The 13,004-nt window shown below is 64.8% G+C and overlaps 1 protein-coding gene across 1 annotated transcript in view; it reads right to left on the reverse strand.

Annotated features, from left to right (window-relative positions):
- Nucleotides 1–3,966: 3,966 nt before the first annotated feature.
- The window catches only part of EXD3 (exonuclease 3'-5' domain containing 3), a 117,425-nt gene continuing 108,387 nt past the window's right edge, over nt 3,967–13,004 (reverse strand). Inside the window, exons 20-22 of the mRNA XM_011985180.1 lie at nt 6,638–6,731; nt 4,682–4,720; nt 3,967–4,336 (exon numbers count right to left, since the gene is read on the reverse strand). Coding sequence (XP_011840570.1) covers nt 4,023–4,336; nt 4,682–4,720; nt 6,638–6,731 — 447 coding nt within the window. The 3' untranslated portion in view covers nt 3,967–4,022. The remainder of the gene's footprint in view (nt 4,337–4,681; nt 4,721–6,637; nt 6,732–13,004) is intronic.

The raw sequence follows: 13,004 nt of genomic DNA on the forward strand, positions 1-13,004 counted from the left end.
GGCCGGCCACCGCGGCTTCCATCGGCTGGCGGTGAAGGGGGTTCCGCTGTCCTCTCAGGAGGAAGTCCAGGGCGGGGGCGCAGCGGGAGGGTCGGGACTGCGGCCTGCCTCCCTCTGCTGCCCACCCACCAGCATGCCGGACACATGGGTCCTGCCCAGGTGAGCAGGGCCAGGTGTGGCGCCAGGGCTGTCCCAAAAGGGAATTCTGAAACGCCTGGCTTCCAAACTATAAAACCCGTTTTTATTGACCACTCTAACAATTGACCGGGAGGCACCAGCAGGGGAAGCACAGCGCATTTCCTCATTAGAGTTTTACAGTTTACAGCTAGCTGTGGTCGCTGGAAATTAAGGAGGAGTGATTCTCAGGCGCGGAGCAGGAGGCCAGGCAGGCTGGGGCTTGAATTCCTTCTGAAGCCAAACCGGGAATTCCGCGCAGGCAGCTCTGAGCTCGGGCTGGGGAGACCCCCCTGCCAGGCCCTGTCTGGGGACGCTCCCGCCCGCCAGCTCCATGCCCCCACATCCGGCTCCCCACAGGGGTGTGTCCCCACCCCATGCTGTGCTCACACTGGCAGGAAAAACTGGGCAGGCCCGCTTCGGGACCGACCCTGGCTGACTGGAGCAAGGTCCAGCGCCCCTGGGGACCTCCTGGTGGCCTGGGAACCTCTGTCCCTCCAAGGCACAGCTTAGAGCTCACTCTGGTCTTCCTGGGGCCACTGGTTCTGTTCAGCCCTCTCCCCTGGGCCTCACTGCTTCTCCCAGGAGGTCTTAAGGGGACCACAGAGGGCGGGAGGGTGCTCCCTAATGTGCAGGTGGGGTCATAGTGGAGTCCCGGAGTAGGTCCCCAGCAGAACAGAGATGGACACTGTGGAGTCCAGGCCTGGGGCAGAGATGGCATGGCCCAGACTGCCGTGCTCTGCTGGACACTTTTGGCCTCTTAAGGAGGGATAGCCGCTGGGCTGCCTGCTGGTCCCTGGTGCTGGCTTCGTCTCTGGACCTCAGACCAGGGCTGGGTGTGCAGGGTGCTCTGAGCTCACGGTCAGAAGGACAGGAGCTCAGTCCTGTGCATTGATGGGTTTTGTGCATCTGCCCAGGGCCCAGCCAGGCTAGACTGGCAAGAGGCAGAGGGCATGACTGGGGGGTGGGCGGAGCCCTTGGCTCTCAGCAGGCACAGGGCCTCCCCTGGAAGGTGGGTGGTTTGCAAACAGGCCAAAGCCCAGGTGGGCTCAAGCCGGGCCTGGAGAAGGCATTTGGCTATGCTGTGGGCCAGGAGCAGGGCCTGGGAGAAAGTCCCGTCGACATCCGTGGCGGCGGCAAACAAAGGGGCCCTGTGTGAGCTCGGTGTGGGAACGCGGGGCCTCGCCACGGGCGTGAAATCGGCGGCGGCCCCTGGCGAGGGCCAGGCGGCGCGGGCGCCCGGGCAGGGACAGTGTGGCTGGTGTGGCGGCCCTGCGCGGCAGGAGCCTACCCCCTGCCTGGGGTCCAGAGCCGGGTCAGGCAGAGCTGGTGAGGCCCGCCACTGCAGTGGGTCTGTGGCCCAAGGCGGGTGCCCAGGCTCATCTGTGGGGCTCAGAGGCCAGCCACACCACACTGCCCACAGGGAGTTCGCTGAGTGGCCCTGGTTCTTGCTGCTTCTCCACCATGACTCCGAGCTCCCCTGGCCACACCCACGGCCCTGAAGCAGCTCCATTTGAGGATGGGAAGGGGGGAGGGGCTGGGGGGCAACAGCTCCGAGTCAGCACTTCCCGAATGTTTGCTGAGGGACATCCAAAAGGTGGACATCTGTTCCAAATGCTGGGATGTGGGGGTCCACCTCCAGCCACCCAATGCTTGTGCTCGAGAGGACCCCCTGGTGTTTGCTGGTGTTGCTTGGAGCCTTCTGCTGTCTGGGAGGCCCTGCCCTGGGACCCGGCGACAGGGCTCAGCTCCGACTGTGCAGCTGGGCCCTGTCCTTCCTGCCCTGCCTGTCCTGGGGATACTGGCCCGGGGGTGCCCTGCCTGTAACCCACCAGCCCCCAGAAGGCAACAGTGGGGCCCCTTCTCCCTGCACGCAGCCCCTTCCTTTCCTTCCCTGGAGGCTCAGAGCAGTGGGCAACATGGGGAGGGAGGTCCGTGCGGGGCGGCCAGCCCGCCTGGGAGGGCCTAGGGAGGACAGCGCAGAAGGGGCAGCTGGCCAGAGCTGGGCCGAGGCCTGCGGCCACCTTAAAGGCACTGAGCGGGGAGGGAGGGTGGCGGGCAGTGGGGGCGGAGCTTCCAGCTAATTCATTAAAATGTGTCGGGAGCGTGGGAAAGAGGAGAGTGTTTCTTCCCAGCAGCCCAGACACCTGGTAGAAGGGCTGAGAGGATCGAGATCAAATAACAAACACTCAGCCCGGGCCAGCACAGGCCGCAGCGGAGGAAGGACGCCCGGGCAGGAACTGCCGCAGACAATCCCTGCAACCGGTGGCTCCTGCCCACCAGGAATGGCCGCTCAGGGCATGGCCTGGCACTGGCAGCCTCAGCCAGCCGGTCAGCCTGGTGTCTATCCCCTAGCCTGGGAAGCAGCCTGATGGGTGCTGACCCCCAGTGACCGAGGCTGGATTCCAGCACCTGGCCTGGGGTGGGGACTGAGCAGACAGCCTCACCCCCACCAAAGCCTGGGTCTGGGATGGACGCCGCAGAACCAGGCCGAGCCTGTGCTGGGTAGTGAGGGACGTGTGGAGGCGGGAAACATATGGCGCAGCACGGCCATGGTGGGCAGAGGCAGAGCCAGCCAGGAAGGACGGAGGATGCGTGGTTTCTGTCTCCTTGCGGCCTCTGCACTGCTTTGCCTGCCTCTGCCGAGAGCCAACAGCAGCACTCAGGCCTGCGCTGGGAGCAGTGTCTCCAGGACGAAGCCAGGCCGGGTGGAGGGTGGGTGCCCTCAGCCACTCCCTCTTAAACCCTGCCAGGCGGAAGGAGTTCGGTCAGGGGCTGCCTCCTCAGGACAGGATGTGGAGCTGGGGTGCCCCTCCCGGAAGCAGATCCCAGTCCCAGAAGGCCCTGACCCTTTCCTGGGGTCCTGCTCTCTCACCCTGATGCCCCCACCTGACAGGCTCAGGCCCTGCGGCTGCCCAGCAGGTCAAGGGGGCAGGTCAAAACCGGACAGTTGGCTCTGACACAGGCCAGGCCCTCCCCGTCTCAGCCTCACCCTCTCCATCTGTGACATGACACCCCTGCCGGGGTTGCTGGGGACTGAAGGGGCTGGGCTGCAGTCCCTAGGGGTACCCAGGGGCAGTGGCCAGCCCTGGTGTGGCCGGGAACCCACAGGGAGGTCCTGGCTGGGCCAGTCCAGGGATGCCCAAGGCCTTCGCACCCGAAACCTGCTCCTTACTCTGGGCAGAGGCAGCTACTTCTCCCCAGCCCCCAGGACCCTGCTGCCCGAGGCTTCCGCCCGACTCCTCGGCCAAATCTGAGCTGATTTCCGCTCCAGGCAGGAAGCAGAGGAAAGGGATGTGGGTGATGGGAGGGGGCACATTCCTGGGATGGCCCCTCCCTGGGCTCGTCCTCCTCTCCCACCTCTGGGGCCCCCTGCCCTCCCTGCTCCACCTGGCAGAGCACCCTCGGACCCTCAGGGTGGGCAGCAGTGGCTGCCTGGGCCTCAGCCTCCTCCCAGACAAGGGCAGCGGCAGCTACGTTCAGACAGCTGTGAGGACGGAGACGTTGGTGCCCACGCATGCAGAGCCCTGGCCGTGGCTGGCTGCCCAGGTGCCTCTAGTGGGGCTGTGGCTGCCATTCTCCCACAGGGACCACACAGCCCTGACGGGGGTGATGGAGAGACCTTGTGGGTCCCACCGGGCTAGAGGTCCCAGCATCCTGACCATCTGGAAACCCTCATCTTCTCCCGACAGCTGCTCGGGTTGGGACCCCGCCTCGGCGTTCCCGGCGCTTGCTGGCACAAAGAGGGGCCCACGAGGGGTTTGTGGGGCGAGCATGAAACACGTGAGCAAGTCCACGGCCGTGGCCCCAGCAGTCAGGCACTTTCCATGTTTATTGTCTGGTTGTCCTCAGAAGGGGCTGCTGGCCGGGCTGGGGGCTGGGCTCGGCTCACAGGGGCTGGGGGCGCTCTCCAGGACGTCTCGGAAGTGGGTGGCAACACGATCCAGGTGGGAGCCATCCCAGAAGACCTTTCCACAGCGCGTGCAGCAGTAGAAGTGCCGCAGGCCGGGTGTCCTCAGCACGCCCACCGGGACCCCTGCCAGCTGCAGCCGGGTGCCATTGGTCAGCATGTCCGGTGTCTCCGCCCGCAGGTCAGCCGCCTGCAGCCAGCGGCAGGGACGGTCATAGGTGCAGCCCCCAGGGGCTGCCTCTGGGGCTGGGCCTGGACAGATAGAAGTGGACTCCCTGAGCCCTCAGCCTTCGGGCACGGCCCCCAGGCTGCTCCCAGGGTGGCCCAGTTGGCGGCCCACGCTGAGCCCATGCTCACTCCTCAGCAGCTCCTCTTGCTACCTATCTGCTGACCTTGCCTCCTCCACTTACTCCTCTGTGCCCACTTCTCCTATCGAGGGACCCCACCCCTCACCTTGTGGGCCCTAGGGCCCCCAAGAGCCCCACAGAGCCCCCAGAGAGCCCCCTCTGTCCAGCCGGGACCCAAGTCCCCCATTCTGGGGCAAGTCGGGTCCGTGGAGAAGCAGCTGTGTCCTTGGTGGGCGGTCCCGGGGCTCACCTGGCTCCTGCACCTCCTGGCTCTGGGTGGCCTTGTCACCTGTCAGTCAAGGATGAAAACTGGTCTGGGACTGTCCTAGGGATGGGGCTTGGCAGCCACCAGGGTCCACGACGCAGCCATGTGGCTGAGCACGGTGACCTCATGGTGTGCAGCCTCTTCACGCACACCCCAGCCTTCGAAGACGGCAGAGGGCAGGGGGCCAAGGAGCTGTGGTACCGGCCTGGTCCCCTCCCTTGGGAACTCACACCTCAGAAAGGTCTTGGGGCTCAAAGGTCCCTGGGAAACATGTTCTAGGCGCGAGATCTGCTGATTAGGGCTCTTGGGGGCCTGAGAACCAGCAAGCGGGGGCGGGGGCAGCGATGAGCAGATAAACCCACTGCCAGTGGTGAATTTCGAAATCAGCCAGCGCAAGGGCGGGCGGGTGGGCAGGGCCCAGGGACTGCCAGGCTCAGGGTCTGTTGGAGACCCTGGGAAGCAGCTCACGCTGGCCCTGTGAGGCCCCCCAGTCCCCAGTGAGAGCCCAGGGCAGGCAGGGCCGGTATCCACCCAGGGGTCACTGCAGGGCTGAGTGCACGACGGCCGAGGGAACACTGGCCAGCAGGTGGGAGAAGCGTCTGCCCTGCTCCTGTTGACCCTCGTAATCTGCTCAGCAAGCATTTCTCTACAGATGGCTCCGGATCAGCTACAGCCGGGGATGAATGCACGAGGCCCCCACCCCAGCCCCAGCTCCTCCTTGAAGCCCAGGAGGCCATGACCCTCATCTGGCCTCCCTGCCTCACCCCTCCCTGGCTGGCCCCAGCTCTTACCCTACAGTCCGTGTGACACCTGTCAGCCCATCCGGGTGTTGCCCACCACCCTGGGGCGGCGTGTGTGCCGTCATGTGCTGGGGCTCTGGCCTGAGTGTGCCTTTGCGAGCGTCGGGGCCTGAGGTTGGAGGCTACCTCCGGCCCCACTCTCTGGGGTGTGCTCTGCTGGCTGCCTGGGGTGACGGTTGGTCGCTCCCCGTCCTCCTACCCTGAACTTGGACTGACCCTTTTTTTTTTAATTTTTATTTTTGAGACAGAGTCTCGCTCTGTCGCCAGGTTGGAGTCAGTGGTGCGATCTCAGCTCACTGCAAGCTCCGCCTCCCGGGTTCACGCCATTCTCCTGCCTCAGCTTCCCAAGTAGCGGGGACTACAGGCGCCCGCCACCACGCTCAGCTAATTTTTTTGTATTTTTAGTAGAGATGGGGTTTCACCGTGTCAGCCAGGATGGTCTCGATCTCCTGACCTCGTGATCCGCCCACCTCGGCCTCCTAAAGTGCTGGGATTACAGATGTGAGCCACCGCGCCTGGCCTGGACTGACCCCTTTCTATCCACCTCCATTCTCTTAGTCCCTGTGCCCGCCCCCGACTGAGGATGACCAGGAGCAGCACCCTCCACTCCCTCCCTGGGGCGCCTCCCTCCCGAGGGTGGGGGCTGGCAGTTCTAACAGTGCGGGACGGTGGGGCATTGTTCCAGCCCTGGTGCAGATCTAAAACTGCAAAGTCCTTGGGTGGCCTGCACCCTCCACAGGGAGAGAAAGAAGCCCTCTGTCTAGTTTCACAGGCAGGGAAATGGGCTGCTGCACGTGTGTGTGTGCGCGCGTGTGTGTGTGCGCGCGTGTGTGTGCGCGTGTGTGTGCGCGCGCGCGCAACACATGCCTGGGCCCAGCAGAGAGAAGGAGGTGCACACCACTCCAGAGGGTCGCCGAGGGCCCTGGTGTCCTGATCTCCTGGTCTGCCACCGCACAGAAGGGAGCAGAGGCCACGTGGGCACCTGACCCTCGCTGTGCTTTTTCCACCTGTTGTCACCTGGCCGCCACCCTTATCTGAGGAAGCTGAGTGCTGGACAGGACAGGCCCCCTTCCCTGGCTACCCCAGCAGGTCAACCCATCCCAGGCCCCACAGACCCAGTGCCTGACCCTGACGCACTCACCTGAGCTCCTGGGCCCCTCCTGGTGGCCGCTGAGCCACATGAGCTGCTTCATCATGTCCCTGGAGACCTTCAGGTACTGGTCACAGTTGCAGGCCTGGGGGCCAGAGGGGGTGCTGAGGCCCAGGGGGGGCTTCTCCAGGTGCCCCTACCCCAGCCCTGTGCTTGTTCCTTGAAGCTTTAGGTCTGGCCATGGGGTTTCACAGAGACAGATAATGGGTCCCCTCCTGTCCCCACGCATAGTTCTGTGGGGTTCAGGCCACACTGCCTCCTGGAAGCCCTCCCTGACTGTGCTGGCTTCTCGTGGGCCCTGGGAAGCCTCTTCTGTTTTTTGACAACTTGTGGAACTCTCTGCCCAGCTACCCTCTCCAATCCCAGAAACCTCGAGGGCAGAACCAGGCCTGGGTCCCCTCCGGGCCACCTCAGCTGGGGTGTTGGACACATGGTCCAGCCTTAAAGGGTCAGCGTGGGCAGCCTCATAGTCGCCCCAACCCTTGACCTGTCCATTTCCGCATCCACATTTCTCTGTGATACCCGTGCCTGCCACTGCCCTGGGGCGGGTGTGACCCTGAAAGTGTCGGGGGGCTAGAGCAAAACTACTTTGTGCCTTGTCCAGGGCACACAACGGGCCCCCGTGCCTGCACCGTTTTTTTTTTTTTTTTTTTTTGAGATGGGGTCTCACTGTTACCCAGGCTGGAGTGTAGTGGCACAATCACAGCTCACTGCAGCCAGAAACCCCAGGGCTCAAATGAGCCTCCCACATCAGCCTCCTGAGTAGCACACCACCATACTCAGCTAACTTTTGTATGTTTTGTAGAGATGAGGTCTCACTGTGTTGCCCAGGCTGGTCTTGAACTCCTGGGCTCAAGTGATCACCCTCCTGGCTTTCCCAAAGTGCTAGGATTCCAGGTGTGTGCCACACCCAGCCCCTCTGGGTGGTTTCTGAATATGACCAATCTGCCAGGCTTACTGTGATGCTGGGGGCGGGGGCAGGGAGGCCGGGACCAGCTTACACCCCAAGTCATGACTTGGAGGGGGGTGCACCGCCTTCCCAGTGGTCACTTCCTGGACAAGGAGACGGGTCGAATCCCCAGGACTCCCCAGGCAACACCAGGAGGGGGCTGGGTGCCCACTGAGAGCCAGGTCCCAGGCAGGCACCCGCAGGTCCTGTGAAGGTGTGGCCTTCCCGTCACAGCCCTTCTGATGTCAGAGCACCCTGGGGAGGAGGTGGGGCTCCCAGGCCACCTGTACGGGGGAGCAGGGAAGAGGAGGCCGAGATCCATGGTCACATGGCTATTCCAGGACCCCTCCCCATGCAGGGGCTTTGGGTGAGCCCCGGATGACATGGCTGCCACAGGCAGGTGGCCTCGAGGCCCCTGGAGCCTCTGGGTGTGGCCATGTTGGGGGCACTGGCCCTGTCCCACATGCTCTCTTCCCCTGGGCCTTTCGACAGTAGGAGGCTGCACTACCTGCTTCCAGCATTGTAGCCCCCACCAGTTCAGAGGCCGGAGGCTGGAGGTGGTGGACAGGTGGGGCTCTTCTGCTAGGAGGCCCAGGGTGGGCTAGGGAGACAGGACCCTCCCTTCCTCTTCCCCTAGCTCCCATCTCTCCCCCCAGGAAGCTCCTTGTGCCATGCTGGCAGGTCCTGTGCCCCGGCCTCTGGGCCCAGCCCAGATCTGGGTCCAGCGGGCTTTCTGGGCAGGTGTGCAGGTGGACAGCCCTGGCTGCAGGTCTGGCTGGGAAGGGCTGAGAACAAGCAGGTGGTCTGCCCTCCACAGAGCCCCACTCTGCACTGTGCAGGCCACCTGCAGGGACAGTGCCAGTGGGTGTGGGAGGGGCAGCGAGGGTGCAGCAGGGCGGGATGGGCTCCCCACGCCCCCAAGTCCTCCACATGGGGTCTGGGGCCTTCCCAGGACCTGGGCCAGGTGCGCACGCCTGGGCGTGGCCAGCCAGCTCGTGCTGAGTCACCGGGTGCCGTCAGTGAGGGCCTGGCCCAACCCTCGGGAACCACCGGTGCTGTTTTTCCCACGGCTGCTGCCCGCTGTGGGCCTTGTTGTCACCCACAAGGCCCTGGGAGGCCCTGCCCTGGCCAGGGCTGGAAAAGCCGGTTCTGGGCCCGCTTGCTGCGCCCGCCCTTGGCCCTGGGCTCCCCAGCCACAGGGGGGCCTGGCACTGGGGGCCTCCCTGTCCATCTGTCCACTCCAGGGCCAGCAGCCCTTGCTGGACTGACTGCCCTGGGCGGGTGGCCGCCATGGGCTGAGGGAGGCTGTGGCTCTGCCCTTGTGAGTGGAGTTGGTGGCCCAGCACACGTCTGGCCTTCAGACAGTGACTGTCCACCTGAGCCCACCTGCCTGATACCCTGAGACCCGTCCCCCAGCACTCGGGCTCTGAGAGCCTCTGCCCTCCCATTTTGAAGAAAAGGGGCTTCTGAGGGCTTCCTCAGTCACAGGGCACTTGGCGGGCCAGGACCCCATGCCAGGGTTCTCACGCCACCTCCCTCCATCAGCGTGGGACACACAGACGCCCACTCCAGGGTGCCGTCGGATCTGGGCAGAGACGAGTGGGGCCTGACAGGGACCCTGAGCAGAGGCCAAGGCTGGGGGCCCAGAGCAGCACAGCGGGGTGCCTGCACACCTCCACCCTTCCCCCCATTCTGAGAGCCCAAGGGCAGGCAGCCGCCGCCCCCAGAACCTCACTGGGAGGGAGGGGTGGGAGAGCCCAGGCGAATGGGGGGCAGGACTGGCTGGGAAGGCTCCCGGCTACCTGCCCAGGATCCCCCGTGTGCCTGGTTCCCACGCTCCTCAGCCACTAGGTGCCAACAGCGCTGTACCAGCCCTGACACAGGGCACTTCCGCCCAGGACCGTGCGGGCCGGGCCATGAGCCCGTGGGCGTGTGGCTGCTTCCTGGGGACCGGGCCACCAGCCAGGCTGTCCTGGGAATGTTGAGGCCTATGGACCTACAGCCAGGTGGGTCTGAGTGGATGTCCACCCTCCAGGGCCCTCTCCTCTCCGGGCCCAAGGAGGAGTGAGGGAAAGAGCTGGTCAGCCACTGCCCCAGAGCTGGCCGTCTGGGGACGTGCACCCAGGACCAAGGCAGAGGCCAAGATGTGTTAGGGGTGGGGTGGGCAGCTAGGAGGGCTTGAGGGGTCTGTTCCCAGGGTGTTTGGGGGCTCTGAGCATCAAAGCTGGGAGCCACAGCCACGAGTGGGCCCAATTCCCAGCCCCACTACCAAGGGAGTGACCACAGCTGAAGGAGCCAGAGCTGGGCCGCAGAAGGTGCCTTCAGCAGTACCTGTGTGCCCACCTGACCTGGTGCCCACTTGGGTGCAGAGGTCACACCCACTGCCCCAGGCTGCAGGCCTGCAGGTGTGCCAGCCTATGCATCCCAAGCAATAGGTGGCTGGGGCACAGGTGTGGTGAGGGAGGACTGGGCGCTCCCAGGCAGACAGCCCCTGCACACAACACCCCTGGCCCCACACACCCCTGAGGTCTTGGGTCTTGACAAGTGGGGGGTTGAGGGAAAGAGGCAAGCAAGACATGAGCCCGGGACCTGCCAGGGCCAGAGCACGTGGGGAACCTGTGTCCTGGGGTGCAGGGCAGCAGGCAGTGGCCTGTTGGGTTGGGAGCCTGGGAAGGGAGCTCTGCTCCTCCAAGAGACTGGGCCGGATGTCTGCTGGGCCTGGGCCGAGTTGACCTGAGCATCCCTCCTGCATGCTGGCCACCCTGGGGATTCCCACAGCCCCTGCCCTCCCGGCCCAGTGGAGCTCAGGTTCCACCACCAGGCTGGGAATGATCCCAGGTCCTCGGGTGATCTGACCTCAGGGGTTTCTGCTCTGTGCCCAAGCCCAGCTAGACACTGACCCCCTGAGAAGGTGAGCTGAGGGGGTGAGGGTGGCAGGGGCCTCTTTGGGGCCTCCTGTTTCTGAGCAAAGAGCAAGCTTGTTGTAACCTCAGCCCCGGCCTGTTTCCTGCACTCCTCCCTCCGGGCCCCATGGTGGGTGTGGGAGGTGGGGTCCGTCGGGCTGGGGCCTGGCCTGGCTGGAACTCCTGCAGGAGATGCCAACCTGGGATTTCCAACCCTGCAGGCAGGTCCAGGAGGAGTCAAGGCCTAAGGCCACCAGGCAGGGCGATGGGGGTGCAGGAGCACACTCTGAAGCAACAGGACATTTCTGCTCATTTAGAACTGGGAAAATAGCAAAGCATGAAAGAGCAAAGATAAACTCTCACTCCGTCCCACTACCTGCCACGCGGAAGGGCACCCAGCACCTTCCCTGGACAGGCCTCTGCATGGCAAGGGCTGTGTGCTGAGATCCCACGTCGGGAAGCGGGGTGCTGGTGGGGGTCGCCAGTGTGCCGTCCCAGGGTGGATGTTGCACATTTGGTCCCTGGCAAGCCCCTGGGCGGGTCCTGAGGCCCCCAGGTCAGCCGTGCACTCTGACCTCCCCTAGAGCTGCCCAACAGATGGTGGGGCCTGGGGTGTGGGCCTGACACCTTGCTGGACAGGGTGAGCCAGCGACCCAGGAAGAAGCAATCAGGCGCCAACCTGCCCGCTGAGGCCTGGCTCTGGCCCACACCTCATCTTCCCACGCTGTCCCCAGAGTGCCTTGCAGCCCTGGGCTGCCCGCCCCAAAGGTGACCTGACACTGTCCCCTGCTGTGGCCCTGTGAGCCTCCTCAGAGAGAAGGGAGCTGTGAGCTTGCCGAAAGAACCTGGCCAGCCCCGGCACTGACTTTCCACTGGAGACAGCGCTGGGGTGGACGGAAGGCCGAGCCCCAGGCCCCTGGGGAGGTGTGTGCAGCCGGGGATAGCGGCCGTCTTTTGGGAAGCTTTTAAAACCCAGTCCATCCCCTTGAAGCAAGCTGGTAACCACCCACTCGGTGACCCCCGCCCTAATGTCCCGGGAGTGTCTGGAGCCTGTGACTGAGGATGGCAGCCCTGGAGAGGCCTCGCCCCTGCCCCCTTGCCCCTTGCCCCCCCGCCCCCAGGGCCCTGGAAGGGCAGTTCCCACGAGCCCCAGCCCCTCCCCCACCCAGCCACTGTCCCGTCCCCTTTGTGTGGTCAGGACAATGTCTCCACAGACAGCGTGGGGGATGGGCCTCGGGCAGTGTCGGCGGTGAGAGGGTCCCCAGGGGTCAGGACAACTGGGCCCACAGCCCTCACCCCAGAGCCCCCAAAAGTCAGGGCCCTGAGTGTGGGAGAGGAGTGAAAGGGCACGTGAGTCTCCAGAGGCCGGGTCTAGGCACACGTGCGCAACAGCCAGCCCCTCGTGTGCTTGGAGACGTCTCTCATAAGCACCAGGGATGGGGCGTCTGCGTATGGCTGGGTGTCAGGGTGTGAACCAGGAAGCGTGTTACTGCCTGTGTCACTGTGTGGACACGGAGGACACGCGGCCGCCTGTGTCAGGGTCTCTACTTCCTGCAGCTGCCTCGGAATGTGCCGCCTGGAGCCACTGGCCCTGCCTGGCCCACCGGGCTGCCCCCAAGCCTTGCTTAGCGGGGTGGGGGCTGGCGCCTGGCAGTGGGGTTCCCATCCGGCACCTTGCCCTCCTTGGCCCAGCATCCCTCTGCACAGGTCACCCCAGACCAGGTTCCCATGAGGGGCCCCAGCCTTTCCCTGGGCACCCCTCGACCAGGCTTTCAGGCCTAGGCCCTGAAGGAAGGCCACCCCACCCTGTGCCCCCCGACCTTGGTGTCCTTGGGGCTTGGCTGTCTTTGCCCACCTCCTCCCAGCCTGCACCCCCACCGCCCAAAAGACCACGTGTGTGAGCCCTGAGCCACTGGCAGCTCTGAAGCCTGTGGCCCCAGCCCGAGGCGTCCGGCACCCCTCAGGGTGTGTCCCTTGTTCCAGCACACTTGGGGGCCCCTGGTTGACCCCGTCGAGGAGGGCTGGGGGTGAGCCACAGGGCCTGGCACTGGGTCTCCCACTCACATGGGATGGTCAGCGCCCACCCGGCGGAGAGGGCCGCAGGACACAAAGTCCTGGAACATGAATTTCAGATCAAGTGCAGGATACGTTTTTATATGAAAAAACGATCGTTTTCTGAAATTCTCCTTAGCAAGCGCCTGTTTGTCAGATCCCCTGGCCTGCCTTGGGCGGGCAGGAGGAATAAAAACGGTCGGGAGTCCCAGACTCCACTCCCCGCCCAGACCCTAGCGCTCTCACCTGCCCCGGGTCAAACCAAACAGAAGCCGGGCCACGCAGGCTCCCGACACCGTGCCCTGGGCCTCGGGCTCTCTCCAGGGGCTCCGGGGCGCCCCCACACCGTCCCCATCCCGGGAGGTGGCAGCTCCCCCATCCCCCTCGCTGTAGCCCCCTCCTGTCTCCGAGCCTCCCAAGGAGAGTCCCCCTTCTCCCCCTGCCCGGGGCTCCA

The sequence above is a fragment of the Mandrillus leucophaeus genome, unplaced genomic scaffold, assembly GCF_000951045.1.
Source record: "Mandrillus leucophaeus isolate KB7577 unplaced genomic scaffold, Mleu.le_1.0 Scaffold28, whole genome shotgun sequence".
Classification (NCBI taxonomy): Eukaryota; Metazoa; Chordata; class Mammalia; order Primates; family Cercopithecidae; genus Mandrillus; species Mandrillus leucophaeus.